At 36.5% G+C, this 15,672-nt stretch overlaps 1 protein-coding gene across 1 annotated transcript in view; it reads left to right on the top strand.

Annotated features, from left to right (window-relative positions):
- The window catches only part of ASAP1 (ArfGAP with SH3 domain, ankyrin repeat and PH domain 1), a 101,819-nt gene that overhangs the window by 72,120 nt on the left and 14,027 nt on the right, over nucleotides 1–15,672 (top strand). The window contains exons 21-26 of the mRNA XM_035903434.1: nucleotides 2,010–2,077; nucleotides 4,515–4,622; nucleotides 5,970–6,206; nucleotides 11,415–11,438; nucleotides 13,787–13,804; nucleotides 14,091–14,110. Of these exons, the coding sequence (XP_035759327.1) occupies nucleotides 2,010–2,077; nucleotides 4,515–4,622; nucleotides 5,970–6,206; nucleotides 11,415–11,438; nucleotides 13,787–13,804; nucleotides 14,091–14,110 (475 nt within the window). The remainder of the gene's footprint in view (nucleotides 1–2,009; nucleotides 2,078–4,514; nucleotides 4,623–5,969; nucleotides 6,207–11,414; nucleotides 11,439–13,786; nucleotides 13,805–14,090; nucleotides 14,111–15,672) is intronic.

Raw genomic sequence — 15,672 nt, 5'->3', positions numbered from 1 at the left:
AAATGGCTGCTCACATGAATTCCACTCTTAGATGCATGTGGGCTTTGTGTACACAACAGTTAATTCTTCTTTTAATATTAATGTCAGTTGGCACTGTGGCTTCACCCAGCTTGCCCTAGCCACCGCTGTAGCTGATTAGGGAAGGGATTAGCTTTCTCAGGTGCCTTTCTTCTGTTTGCCATCTACATGTGTGAGATAGGTATAACACTTGCTGTACCTACATCAGTCCATTTTTCATCGTGGCTTAGCAAAAGTTTAATTAAAAATAGAAACTCTGTAAACTCTTTGTTCACACTTAAGATACTCTCTCCTTTACTAGATGCTCTCCTTTCTCTGCCATATTTTGAGTTAGGAAGGTATTCCATGACTCCAGCTTGTCAAGCTCAGGAGCTAAGTGTCATCAGCATGTCTATAAAACTTTTGGATTCGTCAGTGCTTAGTAGCTTTCTGAACAGTTGCTGCAAACTGAAGAGTATGAACTTTTATTTCGTCCTCATTCTTCATCACCGTAATTTTCTTCCACTGCCCAGTAAAAAACCTATTGCGTAAATTTAAGTTCATAGCTCAGTGGCAGAAGTCACTGGTTTTCTTGGCGTTTTCATGCATCCTTAGAATATGTTCTGATGTTATCATAAATCAAAGAAGTTGATGTGACCTTTTTTTTTTTTTTTTTTTTTTTTTCAGATATGTCCCTAATTAAGAAAATGGGAAAGTTTTATCTGAACAAGCTTAAGCATGTTTAATGGTCCTTCCCATTGAACTTTCTCCTAGGCAGATGCAGAAAGAGTGGTGTTACCTTTCTGGGTCTTTCATTTGTTTTTTTTTGTTGTTGGGGTTTTTTTATTGCTCTCACATATGAACTGCATATCTTCTTTCGGCCTCGAAACATCAGGCTTATACTTAAAAGTTGAAAGCTTGCAATTTATGTAGTCTCTTAAGCTGTGTGTTAATTTCAGTTAAGAAATACTGTATTTTCATTCCTTTTCATATTAAAACTCCTGAACCATCTCAGATAGATCTTTCCATACGGAACCTTCCTTCTTCTAGGGATCTTAATTCTTTCAAATTCATAGGCCTTTCTTAAATGATTGTTTTGTATTTTCTAGAATTCATGACCGGCATTCTATATGTAGTATTAAACATAGACATATTTGCTTATGAGACCTCAGGTTGACTGGTTGCAGTTCCCAATCATGGAAATGCTTTACCGTCTGGCCATGATGTAGAGCATACTGTGTCCCAGCTCCATGGCATTTATAGCTATACTGTAAGAATAAATTTTATCTAAGGTTTGTCCATATAAGGTTGGGGTGTGGGGGTTGGTTTTGTTTCTTGAAACTTGTTACTGAGCATCTGGGAAGGATCCTATTAGACACTGTGCCACAAGACCACCTGGAGTGCTCAGATACCACCTTCTTTCTGATCAGGCATTATTTTAAAAATGTGAAACATTTTATAGTCTTTATAAAGACAAAATAGCTAGAAAGTTTTAAAATTATTCTTGTTAAAATGTCATCTTAGAATAGGACTTCTGTCTTCAATTCAGGCTTCAAACTGCTATGTATTAATCAAAGTAAAACGTGCTTGGATCAACATTAGCTTTCTTTTTTTTTTAATCTTAGAACAGTTTTCTTTTTTAAGCTATCTTGCACTGTCTGCTTGCTTTTCCTGCTTTTTCATATGAGAGTTTTGCTGGCAAAGGAGTTGAACGGAGATTGAAATGACTAAATTTCTTTATATTCTCTGCTAGGATGGTTAGGGGGGTTTGGGAACTGTCCTAGCAGATGTTGCTGTTCAGAAAGAACCTGATGATACATGAAATGCATGAGCACTTAGAGTGGAATCTTAAAGAGCTGCAGCTGCTATAGAGTAAATAGACGTTTTTGATCACTTTTAGAAGTTACTCTGCTAAAAACAGTGAAACTTAATTAGTTGATTCCTTAGACATCTCAAATAATTGCTCTTTTTTTTTTTTTTTTTTTTTTTTTTTTTTATTGTTAATTTTGTAGTAAACCAAGCTGGAGAGACGGCTCTGGACACAGCAAAAAGAGTGAAAGCTGTCCAGTGTGAGGAACTGGTAAGAACTGGTTTAACTTCTTTAAAGAAGCGATCTACCCAGGATATCGTTACCACTGTATCTGAAACTTGGTATCACTGCCAGGTGGCTGTATGCTGATCTGAAGGCCCCATAGATGGATATTTTCTAACTTCAAAACACAAGTCATTTTCTTTGTAACAGTTTAAGTAAAAGGTCTTATTTCTATTGGAAGTATGTAGTTATTTTGATCAGTGTATTTGAAGACATTAAATACTGGAGGGTCAGGTATTTGAATACCAATTAATGCATTGTTCTAGGACACCTGAGTTTCATCACCTCAAAACTTCTTAGAGATGCTTCTATCAGGAGTACAAAACAACCCTTGGAATATTAAAGCTGTCAGGACCTGTTAGGTCTGGATCTTTGTTTTACTTTTCCTGCTTTGGCTTTTTCCAGTTTATTTAACAGGACAGATAATTCAGAGGTGGTGAAAGTAGTCTTAAAAGGAGAATTGAAACAACTTGAAATTAAACCTCCTCTAAGGAGAAAGAACCAAAAGTGTAATATCTGGAAGTTAAGGTATCAAAAAATGTAAACCACCAGCTTTTTTTGGACCTTGTCCCTCTATTGAACATGACCAGAGCAAAAACTTTCTGGAATTTTGAGAATGTTTAAGTGATGTTAATAGATGCCACTCAAGAAAATTACTGGAGTTCAAGAAGTAATGGTGTTAGAATTAGAGTATTTTCCCAGGCACCCTTCTCAGGCAGTTAGCCAGGAATAAGGATTCTACATGAGACTGACAAGCTTCTTTGTTCTTAGCCCTCTAAGGTGCCTCTCGCCACCATGCATTTAGTAGGCAAGTGAATTCAAGTTTTATCAAGGGACTAAATAGCTTAAGTAGTGTGGCAGTTTCTCATTCAAGACAAAACCAGAAGAATTTACAAAACAGTGGTCACTTGCTGCTTAATTCTATTTCTCAGAACTTTTTTGCCTCGTTTTGATGATCCAAGGAGGGTATCTACTTCTTCTCTGCAGCTGGTAATTTGAATACCTTTTCTTTGACAACTGAAAGTTCTTGTCACATATTAGTTACTGAATCAAGAGAGCTTGTCCTTCACAAATCAGAATAATTTTCCATATTTCTGGGGACACAAGTCAACATTTTGCTATGATTGATAAGGTGGTACTCTCACAGACTTCTCAATTACTCCCATGTGTGCTGTGTGAGTACTGTCTCCAGTGTTTTGAATATTCCGTCAGCTGAAAAACAGATCAGCTGTACAGCAGACAATTTGGTATGGATTGCTTTTTTCTTTGTAGTATATATTTAATAAAGTAACATCTGCCATTAGTGTGGACCAACTGATTGTACTGTAGAACAAACAAAACCAAGTGGATGTTATCAGTGAGCTTAACTAGCAGTTAATCGTTTAAATTATTGTAATTGAAATTCTGCTAATACCTCACTTGATTATTTCAGTTAACTATAATAAAGTATTTATTCCTTTTCTCTTTTTTTAGCTTTTGAAGAAGAAAATTATTTCTGCATTTCTTTCAAAAGTAGCAATGAGATAAGGTTAAGAGTAAAAAAGAAGTATGAGTGAGCATATTGTTTACCATGAACAATAAAAAGTACAAAATAGATATCTAGATGTTTGCCAAATGTAGATGTACTAAGCTAATTTCTGTTGCATAGCTGGAGTCTTTACTATGTCATTAAATTCAATTTCAACTCAAGTGAGTTCATTAATGTTTACGTAACAGATTGAAAATTCTTTCTTCTGATTTTTATTTTGGGAAGATGGTTAAAGGCTCTCCTGAGTCAACTAGAACTAAGTAGACTACATTTCAAAGGATGTGAAAGAACAAATAACGATGGGAAATCTAAGCATTGAAAAAGAGAATTTATCTCCTGAGAATAACCATAAACTGCAATTTCTTATTTGCTGATCACTGAAATAGTAGATTAAAATTTTAAAAGAATGCGAATACATTCTTTGGGGTGGCAAATAGAAGAGTTTTGCACGTGAGACACGTTGGCCTCATCCAGTGAGAGCGAGGGAAATATTTAAATAAATCATAAATACCTTTTATTTTGATTTCGGAGGGGTACTAGTTGTATGTACCAGAATTTATAAATAGGTTTTGCCTTTCCTTTTTGGAAAGTAGGGCTCCAGATGCATTCTGCTTTTGTGCATATACATTCTCTTCAAGTCACCTTTTCAAATGCTTGTCAAGCATGGCAACTTCTACCCATTTGGACGAAAACTTCCCTTTTTGCCTTTTAGCTGTTTTTCTGTACCCTAAATAAATGAAGGATTTTTGTGTGATTGCCCTGAAATAGTTTCTTTTTAATATCTGGAGAAGTCTTAAACCTCCACATATTTCAGTTTATTGTTTGCTGTTACAAAACTAACTTTGTTGACACCAAAGGAACAGCAAATATTTTAACAAGAAATGTTATTTCTTTCAGCTTTCTCAAGCCAAGGCAGGAAAGCTAAACCCACATGTCCATGTAGAGTATGAATGGAATCTTCGGCAGGAAGAAATTGATGAAAGTGATGATGACTTAGATGATAAGGTAAGCATGAACTACTGATATGGCTGTGCGCAAAAACTGTCAAAACTTCTGTTCCATGGAAATGAATGGGAATTAGAGGCCCACTTTAACCTTTTTTTTCTTATAGATTGTTTTTTTGGGAAAAAAGCTGTGTTTGAGGCCCGTATTAAAGACTGCCAAAGTGCTTTTTGAATACACTTTGTCAACCTAGTTATTACGGACTTGAGTTTCAGAAGTTTTGCTTTCACAAGGTGTACAATATAATCTAAATCAGTAAATGTAGATTACTTTGTCATTTTATCCCCTACTGAATTCTAGGCTGTTCGTTTTTAGCTGGAGGAAATCCAACGCTCACATACTTATTTTTTCCATAAATTAATTAAAAACCTAGTTGTTGAATCAATTAACTCTACTTTTCAAAAACTGTGCTTTGCACTTTATTCCTGTTCAAAAAAAGAAGTAATGGAAAGATAAAACTTGAGGGCACAGGATAATTGCCATCCTAGAACATGTGAAAACTTAGCCGCAGTGTCCTACTTTAGCAAGTCAGTTAATTATGCTGTGCTCTGTTTCTGTAATAAATAGGAATACACCTCTCCTATTTTATGTGGGTGCTGTAGAAGGAAATGTGGTGAACTTCTCATTTCCTGTGACACTTGGGACTGAAAAATTCAGAAAGACAAATAATTTCCGTATCCTCAAGGACAGTAGAGAACAAAATGATTATCTGTGCAAGGAGCCTCAGGAGGATGACTAAATGCTTATTGGAGATTGTAGCCTGCCTGAACCAGAGCTGAAAGCGAAACAGATCGTGTTCCATATGCAGCTATTAATATACAGCAGTCAAAAATTGCTGTGTAAAATTTCTTCAAAGAGCAATTATATAAGTTTGAAAGAGACATACCACTGGGTATATTGCTAGTTCAGTCACCAAATAAATCTGATGACTCAGAAGCGGTTATTTTATTTTTAATACGCGTCAATGGGGTAATATACTTGATCTTTGAGGATAACTTTCTGGGCTCAGTAAAGGGCTATTTGAACTAAAAATTACTCTTATATTCTAAAAACTGTACTAGGCTTTTATATTATTTAGTATATCATTATTATTATTATTGTGTGTCTGCTGCTTTAAGAATAAATCTAACTTTGTGTATGTGATGATTGCTTGATGCAACAATCTTTAACTTTTCAGTTAGAGGGGAGGATCTTTCAGGTTGGATCGTTGAGAAAGGGAGGAGTGTGGGCTTATTTGTCCAATAAAGAAAGAAATTATGCTCACTAGAGTATGTTATATTCTTTCCCAAACATATTAACTGTATTTAGTATTTAGACAGCTGTATAATATATTTGTTTTTCTATTCACAGCCTAGTCCTATAAAAAAAGAAAGATCTCCAAGACCCCAAAGTTTTTGTCACTCTTCGAGCATTTCTCCCCAAGACAAAATGACTCATCCTTCATTTAGCACTCCTAGAGACAAGCAAAGACTCTCCTATGGAGCTTTTACCAATCAGATCTTTGCTTCTACAAGCACAGATTCACCCACCTCTCCAACTGCAGACGCTCCTCCTCTTCCTCCTAGAAATGCTGGCAAAGGTAAGTCTGTCTTCAAACTACGCTTGCAAGCAGTAATTTTTCCACAGTTGTCCTTCCTTTAACCAGGTGCATTACAAGATGTAGCGTGTTGTTCTTATTACATAGATGAGGTAATATAGTATGTTCAAAACTTTAAAAGGGAACAAACACACTCTGTAATGGACTAAAAACAATTTACATGAATGGGTGAAAAATAAAGTAATACTCTGCTAAATAAAAACTGGTTCATTTTACATAGAAATTCTGTTCATACTTTGGAGAAGCATTTTAAGCATTTAATGATCTGAGGGCTGGAGCACCTCTCCTATGAGGACAGGCTGAGAGAGTTGGGCTTGTTCAGCCTGGAGAAGAGAAGGCTGCGGGCAGACCTGATTGCGGCCTTTCAATACCTAAAGGGGGCCTATAGGAAAGATGGGGACAATCTTTTTAGTAGGGCCAGCTGTGACAGGACAAGGGGTAATGGTTTTAAACTAAACCAGGGTAGGTTTAGACTGGATATAAGGAAGAAATTCTTTACAATGAGGGTGGTGAGGCGCTGGAACAGGTTGCCCAGAGAGGTGGTGGAGGCCCCATCCCTGGAAGCATTCAAGGCCGGGTTGGACGGGGCTCTGAGCAACCTGATCTGGTTAGCAGTGTCCCTGCTCACTGCAGGGGGGTTGGACTAGATGACCTCTAGGGGTCCCTTCCAACCTGGTGACAAAAATACATGCTTTAGAAAAAGGCTGATGGTGCGTAGAGCTATATGGCGATGTGCTGTGTCGGGTCTGGCAGAGAGAGTGAAGAAACAAAGCTTTGGAGGAGAGGAGGTGTAAGAAGACTCCCTCACCTTGCAGTCAGTGTGGAAAAAGAAAAATACCAGAATGACCTGTGAAGTGCTAAGCGGGTTGATATTAAAGTTCCTTCCCTGTCAGTGCATCAACACTGTCCTCTTCCCTTTTGGTGAGTGCTAGAGGGGTGTAGAGAAAATACCAAGCCTATTGCCAGATGGTTAACAAATCATTTACTCACTGAAGATGTAAGCTAACCGTCACCAGTTCTTCTCTGAGTGAAACAACCATTTTGCTCTTGTAGAACTATCCATAAGGAAGGTTTGTGCTACCATTCAATTTTGCAATTTACATTTAGTTGAAATGAATTAGGTACTTTTTCTTAACAATAGTAGTGACATTCTTGGTAGTGCTTGAAAGGGAAGAGAATTTATTTACGTATTAGGCTTACTCTTGCAGCTGTAGTGGCTAGTGGTTCTTTGACCTAGATGGCTATAAACTTCGAGTTCAGAGGATGTATTTATGGAACAAAACCTGTTACTTTACTATAATTTGTGCAAATCTACTTTTTAGAATAAAAAAAACCCCTCCATCTTTTCCTTTTTTTACGTATTTACTTTAGAAATAAGCAAATTGTGTTTTTATAATAGACTTGTTAGAGAAGACTTTAGTTGTCAAGAAGGCTACAGTACATTTTAAGGCTTCAGCAGTTATGCTGATGCTCCCTTTTGTTAGCACTGCGATAACTTCATACTTCATTTCTTTAACTGGTAGTTAGCTTTGTTTTCAAAAAAAAATTAAGAAATGCTTTCACTAATATGTGAAAGACTAAAAGGGACAGAACAGAGTGTGTTGGCATCAGATGTCTGCTTTTACATGGTTCAGATGCTGTGCATAAGAACTACTGTTCCACCCTCAGTCTTTGTCATGTACGGGGAAATTTAAATTGAATGCCTTGGCTCTCTTTTTTTAAAGAGGTTTGTTTTCTATTAAGAGGCAAAGCAATTTTTGCCAGGGTATGCGTTTTTCACATGAGATTTCATAATCCAAGTTTCTTTATATCAGTTTCATTGGGGACTCATTTGTATTCCTTGTAACTTTGACCTTCCTGTTGGCATTACAAGATTCTAACTTTTTCCTTCCTCTCCACCATCTCTTTTACATGCTTGACCAGTCAGCTGCTGATTGTCCATTATCAGACACAGTGTACTGGCTTAGATGTTCTTTCAGTCCGACCTAGGGCAAGGTTTTTTTGTCATAAAGTTGCAAGACTTGGAAACTAACCATGAATCCCATTTCCTTAAGAAGGTTAAGGAGCTTGTGTCTTGTATCTGTCGGTACACTGCTTACTGTGCTGTCAGCTTTCAGTGGATTATAATGAACATCGTTTCCTTGTCATTACATAGCATAGCTCTCATACGGACTTATTCAGAAATCTGCCTTTTTCTCCAGGAAGGGGAATATTTGCGTCCGTATTTCATTCTGAGTACGTATTCAAGTTTCAGATATGTTAGACATTCTTCTAGGTGGTTCCTGCAAACTCCCAGATGAGTGAATGAACACAACACCAAAGCTGCTTGGAAAGAAATGAAGCGTTGAGTTCTTGTGTGTTTCCATGTCAAGTATTATGCAAAAGAAATCTTTATTTATATACAACAAAATAATATGATATTGTCACAAAATGCAGACAGTTATTGCCTTCTCATGGTAATAGTAAAATTAACTGCTTCATCAGACTGGAAAATGCCAGATTCACAGTGTAAGTCTGAGTGAGAGGTTGAATGGGAACTACTGTTACATTAAAGTCACTAGGCTTCTCTGCCTCAAACATGCCAAACTTTTACAGTCTGTGATTGATGCTGGTTTTTTCAATAATATTGTAAAGTATTTAATCAGTTTTAGAAGTTTCTATTAAATACATGCCCGGGTTACGGAATAACTTAACAGACTCAAAATGACAGGGGAGCAAAATGACAAATGCATAGAACATTGATCAGTGTGGAAAAGTCACTCTAGAAGCATCATTGCAGATGCACTTACACGTCATTACAAACTGCTACAACTTGTTATCTCCCCCCCCTTCCAGCGCCCAAACAGATTGTTTAAAAGAAAAAGCAGCAGAGACTCTCCACTTCATAGGACACTGGTGACACATGTTAATTTTGAAACAGTCTGAGATAATTTTGTTTCTGTAGGAAAAAAATAGTCCTCTAGAATTTATCTGCTCTTCTGAGATTAGTAGTAATAGAGTATATCCTTTACAACAAAGTTTTTAACGTACAAGCTTACTTGTCAAATGTGCTTTTTTGTTAGAAAAGTTCATTTTAATAGCTATTTATTTGATTTAAAATTATATGAAAACTTAGTAGTATATTTTGCACGAAGTTCCCTAATAAGCAAGAGTAGGAAGAGCATTGAAACTTTAATTAAATTTAAGCTTACCTTCTGTCCCCAAATGTAATCCCATCCTTGTCCCAGCTGTGCTGAGAGGCCCCAGTAGATACCATGGGACCCTGCTAGAACATGGAGACAGTCTGTAGGCAGTGGATAGCTGGTGGGATCCGTATGTTAGGAGGAGGCAGAAGTTTTTAAAGTTTCATGTTTTATATCCTTTGAGACGTACAACAGGATTTGGAAAAGAGTTTTATCTGTATATTTAAACAAAAACACCTCCCTTTAGCCCTCTGTAAGCTGTCTTCATTTGCCAGTGAAGTTCCTTGGTAGCAAGGTTCCATGGTGTTTGCTGAGATGCCACAGTGGAGTGGAAGCCATCAAGTCTGAACTTTGTGTTGGGGAAAGAAGGTAAGTTTAGAGCAATTTACATAATGCACACCACTCTTGCCCATGGTTTTTAGTGGATATGGTGTCTAAAAATTAGTTTGATTAATCGTAAAAATGTTATAGGTAGAAGTGTTGGAGTACATGTATATGGGGATTTTTTTGTTTCTCCGTATATCATTATAATGTGAAGTCAGATTTCCCAGTTTGATAACTTTTCAAAAAGTTCTTAAACATGCTGGAGCAAGATTTGTCTTTGGGTTTATTCATGTTCACAAAGCAGATAGCTGTCATGATTTTTAAGTTACTACTACTCCGTTAGTATTTGCTGTGAGTTCTGAAGTTGAAGGGTCCTGCAACAGCAGTGTAAGCAATGTGCCTGCGTATCAGCTGATATCAGCTGAGCCTGAACTGATAGTGGATATTGGCTAAGACAGTGTTATTCTAGACTAAACCAGCTCATTTGTGGATTCCTCTTGCTTTCTGCCACCTCTGCTACAGTTTTAGTTAATCCTAATAGAATGAAAAGCACAGACTACTTCTACAGCGTACAGTAGCTGCGTAAGCCAGCCACTGTATGCCTTTACCAATAGTTTATCTAACCTTAGTCAGGTTCATCTTCCTTGTGTTGTCAGTCAAATTGTTAGTCTGTAACATTCTGAAAATCATCTTTTTCATTAGTCTTTCCAGCTTACACCTATGTTACGGCTGCAGACATCTAGCAGGTCTTCTGCCTGCTGCTTTACAAAAAGCTTTAAAAAAAATACCAACATTTAAGTAGCTGTATGACTCAGCACAGACTTTTGCACAACCTTAATTGCAAATCCAATGTGAGGGCAATGTTGCTAACTAGTTTTGTAGAAGTATTAGGCAATCTAAGCCAGGCTTCCTTAATTTTAGCTGAAAGCTAATTGATTTTTAACAGTTCTGCCTATTTCTCTCATACAGGATGAGCATGGAGGTCAGGGATCAATTTTATGTCATGAAGTTATGTGTGGATCTTCAATACTTACAAGTTTGCATATTTTACACCCTCTTTCACAGCTCTAATATTAGGTACATAAACCCAAAGGCACTTCCTTCATGGTTCCAGTCCACTGCTACCACAGACACCACGTCATATGTCCTGCTTCTTCACTTGATCAGACTCAATTTCTAGCTAAATCAGGTCCTGCTTCTTCACTTGATCAGACTCAATTTCTTACTATATCAGCTTATTTGCATTTACTAGTAACTTCTAGAAGTTATGTCTGCATTGCTCACAGGATTAGAAATCTTCCTGAGTCCACTGAATTGCTGTGCACCAACGCTGTCATTTAGCTTCAGTGACTTTTCTGCCATTTCTGTCCATATCGAGGCACTACCTGGAGAGCAATCATATAGGCCTCTGTTTCTGTTTTGTTATACTGAACAAACCAAACATATTTCACCTTTGCTGACAGAAGAGTGTTTTCATTCTCCTATCATTTAAGTTGTCCTTTCATCATACTAGCCGTTCTCTGTATCTTTGCTGCTTAAATCAGCTTTCTTAAATATAAGTGACTGGAAGTGTAGGGACAGCGTTAAAACCTTGCTGTTTCGGCTGGAAATGCTACAGCAAAACATCCCTTTGTCCTATTTATTTTTTCATGATCGCATCATACTGTGGCGTATTGGGCATTGCACAGGTAGTCTCTACTACCATTTTCAACCGGAGTCCCTCATTTAAAGTACAAATGCTTTCTTAGTCTAGAATTTTAACGTTTTATATAGTGTTGTATTTAATCTCATTTCCTGTTACCTCAGCCTTTGAGGTCACCCAGTTTCTTCTGTTTATTTTGAATGCTTTCAGGATTCTACAGCTCTCTTGCATACACTTAAAGACTTATTTTTTTAAAATATTCTTATAAATGTGTTGTACATTTTGGTTAAATAATACTAGTTATCCCACTCAAACTCTGTACTTTTTTTTTTTTTTAGTACCATAATAGGAAGGGACTGGCAACTGTTGATTTCATGTGGGTTTTCTATATTTGCGCATCCATCCAAAATACAGCATTGTTTAATATAAATTTTGGCTTTTTTTTTTTTAAACAGGACTTTTTTAGCATTAATTATAGCATATGCTTCAGATGCTAATGATGAATCAATGCATATTCTTAGCTTTCTTGTTCAGAGCGATTGTGATAATTTTTTCTTTAACTGTGGTCTTACTTGTAGTACTGAAGATACATGATCCGAAGTAAGACAAACTGAAAAAGGCTTTTAGTAATATCTCTGCAAAAATGTCACTTATAAGAACATTAAAAATAAGTATAACAACACTTGTTAATGAAAATACTATTTTTAATATAAACTTACTTTCCTTTGCAGTACCCGTGCTGCCATTTACTGGAATACTGGTTAATCCATATCTCTTATTAAGTGGTAAAAAATAAATACAAATGTGAGCTTTTTACACTCTAAACCCACCATTTCTTGGGTAGATGGTAACAGCTTTGCATGGTTTCACAAGTACACAAATTAATAAACACCATACTAACTGCACAAAAGCTGAAGAGCAATGCACTATTAATTGCAGACCTTTTCTTTACCTTAGTACAATAAATTTGAGATTAATTGGTCTATTTGCACATGAAAGTGTGATCCTTGTTGTAAGAAAAAGTGATAACAGGTGACAACAGCTTTGCTGAAAGCAACTGCTCCCCAGCTAACTGAAGAGAGACCAATGGAAGCAAAATTTTAAAAAATCTAGGTCAAGATTATTTATTTTTTTTTGCTTGTGTGAGGAAAATTATTTACATGGAATGTGAACTTCTCAGCTATGTGAGAAATCATCATTAAGATGACTGTGGAGAAGAAATGGTTGGCTTACTGGCTGCCTGGTTAGAATAACAAAATACCTTTGATCTCGAAAAATAACTGCTCTTATTATTACTTAGAAATATCTGGTTAGCCTTGCATAGTTAAAAATACCATGTAAGAATTCTTTTGAGATTTTGTATGTGTGTATATATATCTGTAATACAGAGTATTTTATAATGATTTTACTGACGCTTTGTTCATCGTCAGATCTTTGTATTATTTCACCAGTTGTTTCCATAAAACGGAAAGAATTATGATTTACATTCCAGAATGTTTCTCACGTTTGCTTTATTTGAAGAGTGATGTGACTTTATACCTTTTTCTGAAAAGATGTTTTGAAGCTTTCCTTTATTTTCAGTTTAATTTAAAGTAAGTTATTTTGTATTTCAGTCATCTGACCATTAGCATATGACTTCTAAATTCATATTTATTCCTCCCATGAAAGGAATATGGGGATATATAGGAACAAATTCTAGGAGCCTGGAAAGGTGTGCACTATTTTTAATACCTTAGCACCTTTTCCCTGTAACTGTTGTATGCCGTGTGAACTTTTGAAAGCTATGAAGTGATAACATTTTTCAGATAACATTTTCAGCTCTTCTGTGATGTCTGGAGATATACTACTAGTGTGAAATACAAAATATATCCACATAACACCATTTCAAGAGTTTTTAACCCTACTAGATTTTATTTTTGTAGAGAAGGATTCTTCATTTTATTGGCAATAAAAAGTCCAAATTTTACCTCGTGCCTGAAGTTTTATTTCTGCAATAAGCGCACAATACTATTGCAATGCATTTCCTCCACTTCTTTTGCTTTAAGCCCAGTTTGAAGCATTTGTCCCTTGCGGCGGGGCTGGAGACGGGGTTAGCGTTGGGCGGTGAGGCCGCAGTGCAGTGTGGACAGCAGGACACCAGGTGGTGGTAGGACAGAACCAGTGCAGTGTTGCCCATTCCCGCTTGCAGACATTTTGGAAGCGTGTAACTCCTTTTCGAGATGTCAGGACAAGAGAAAAATACCATACTGTCATACTGTGTATGTTTTCTACGTGCTTTAAAAATAACTTTACTGTTAAGGCTGGGTATTGAATTTTCCGTTCCCTCTCACCACTCCTAGATACACTCTGAGTTACTTATGGTTTATAGAACAACTTCTGATTTGTATTTATTTAAGCAAACTAAATAATTTATAACTTGCAGAAGTCTAGGGGATCATCAGTCAAAACTTAGCATGACAAAAGCTTTTTATTTTTGCTGGCAGAAACATTCAATGCGTGGTTTATATTAGCTTGCTTTCTTAAGCTTGTGGAAGAAGTTAAAATGATAAAAGATACCAATTGGAGAACAATCTTAATTTGCACTTACATTTGCTTGTCAATTAATGGTTTTGTAAATCTGGAAGTAAATTGAGAGGAAGAATCACAAAATATATAATTTGATTTACAAGAGTAAGCAATTAATGGAAAGCTAGGCCCAAAATACCTGCTGGGGTTGTAGTTGAGAGATTCTAAGCAGCAAAAGGCCTTCCAGGCTTGAATCTGGAAGAGAATAGATTGAATCATTAACTCATTATGGGCAGTTTTATTAATCTTTTCTTTGGGTTAAGAAGAAAGAAGGAGGTCTGCTGCTGAAAATAGCTGCCAAACGTACACATGCTTATAGGATAATTGAAATTACTTTTTTCACTGTTTAATATTTCACCTAAGGACATTTAGCAATGATTATTCTTTGCTGATTTTAATAACTTTTGTGATACATTGTAATTTGGGAAGGAATGCAGACTTTGGTAATTTTCAGTCTACCTATAGAGACTGGTAATAAATATTTTTAAAGAGGCAGCTCTAGTTCTGTGTGCAGGTTAGGATACATGCTGATTAACAAAATGAAGATTTTTGTCTCAAATAGTGTTCACATAAGTTAGGTTTTCAAAAATAGGCAAGTTGGCTTCTCTAGTTGGTGCTACAAAAATATGTGACGATAGACTTGAAATTTCAGGTCAAAATAAACTTCGCTCTTAAAATTTTCTGCATTTATCCAGAGCCTGTGATGGCAAAGCTCTCATACATGCAAAACCCAAAGCCCAACAACAAAACCCTTGCAGCTATTCTAAACTAATATAGAACTAATTTAGATAAGTGTTACAAGTAATTTCTTTTGGCGGTAACGGCAGCTGACTTGAGCAGTTGTCCCCTCACTACGCGTCTGCGCCCTGCGCCGCCTGCTTCCTTGAGCTGCTTATTAAAGACATCATTGAAGGTGAATGGTGAAGCTGATTAGGGAACACTCTTGTCTTCCCTCTGGGTTATTTTGTCTTTTAATCTGTATCTGTGCCCATATTCTGTAAAATGTGCCTTGCGTTGAACGATACTTGTGCCAGCGTTGATGCCAGGGGGAAATAAAGGGTTTAAGGGTAGCAGTGACTGCATAAGATCTTAGAAGCAATGCTACTGTTAAATATCTAATCTCAGCCTCAGAAAGGGCTTTTCTGATGTTTGTTTTATGTACACTGCATACAACAATTTGCGTCGCTCTAAAAATTCATATTCCGCGGTATTTACGCCACAGAAAAAAAGGGAAAATAACTACAGGAAAACTTAGCTCACAGTCCTGTTTTCAAAATGCAGGGAAAACTTGTAGATAGATTTCTATTCCCCCCCTCCCACCACCCCTGCAAGTTTATTAACAGACTTTGTATGGGATGCTCTGGAGGGGAAAAAATCCTCACATAATAGAACATCTAGAAAGCTATTTCATTCTGGTATAAATGAATAGTAATTTTAATCCCACATGCTAAATATTACTTGATTTTAAGATTTAGTGGTTTGTTGGGGTTTTTTTACCAGTGCCTAAAATTAGAAATCCTGGAGTGATTAATCCTGTATTTTTTAAACATAAGTGCACGTGTCATTCTATTGTCAAGTTGCTTATATTCCCACTGCTAAAATGGTTAAAAATCTGGTGAACATGTCTTTTAATCTAAACAGTGTGTTGGCATGGCTTGTCTTTTTATTTTAGTCCTTTGCTGCACTTCGCTGTGGGTCTGACTGTGAATTTTTTGGTGCTGCTCTGACGTTTATGCACATGTA

This window comes from Egretta garzetta, unplaced genomic scaffold, assembly GCF_000687185.1.
Source record: "Egretta garzetta isolate BGI_Z169 unplaced genomic scaffold, ASM68718v1 scaffold50, whole genome shotgun sequence".
In the NCBI taxonomy this organism is placed as follows: domain Eukaryota; kingdom Metazoa; phylum Chordata; class Aves; order Pelecaniformes; family Ardeidae; genus Egretta; species Egretta garzetta.
The sequence above is the reverse complement of the archived record's forward strand: the minus strand, read 5'-3'. Positions and strand labels throughout refer to the sequence as shown.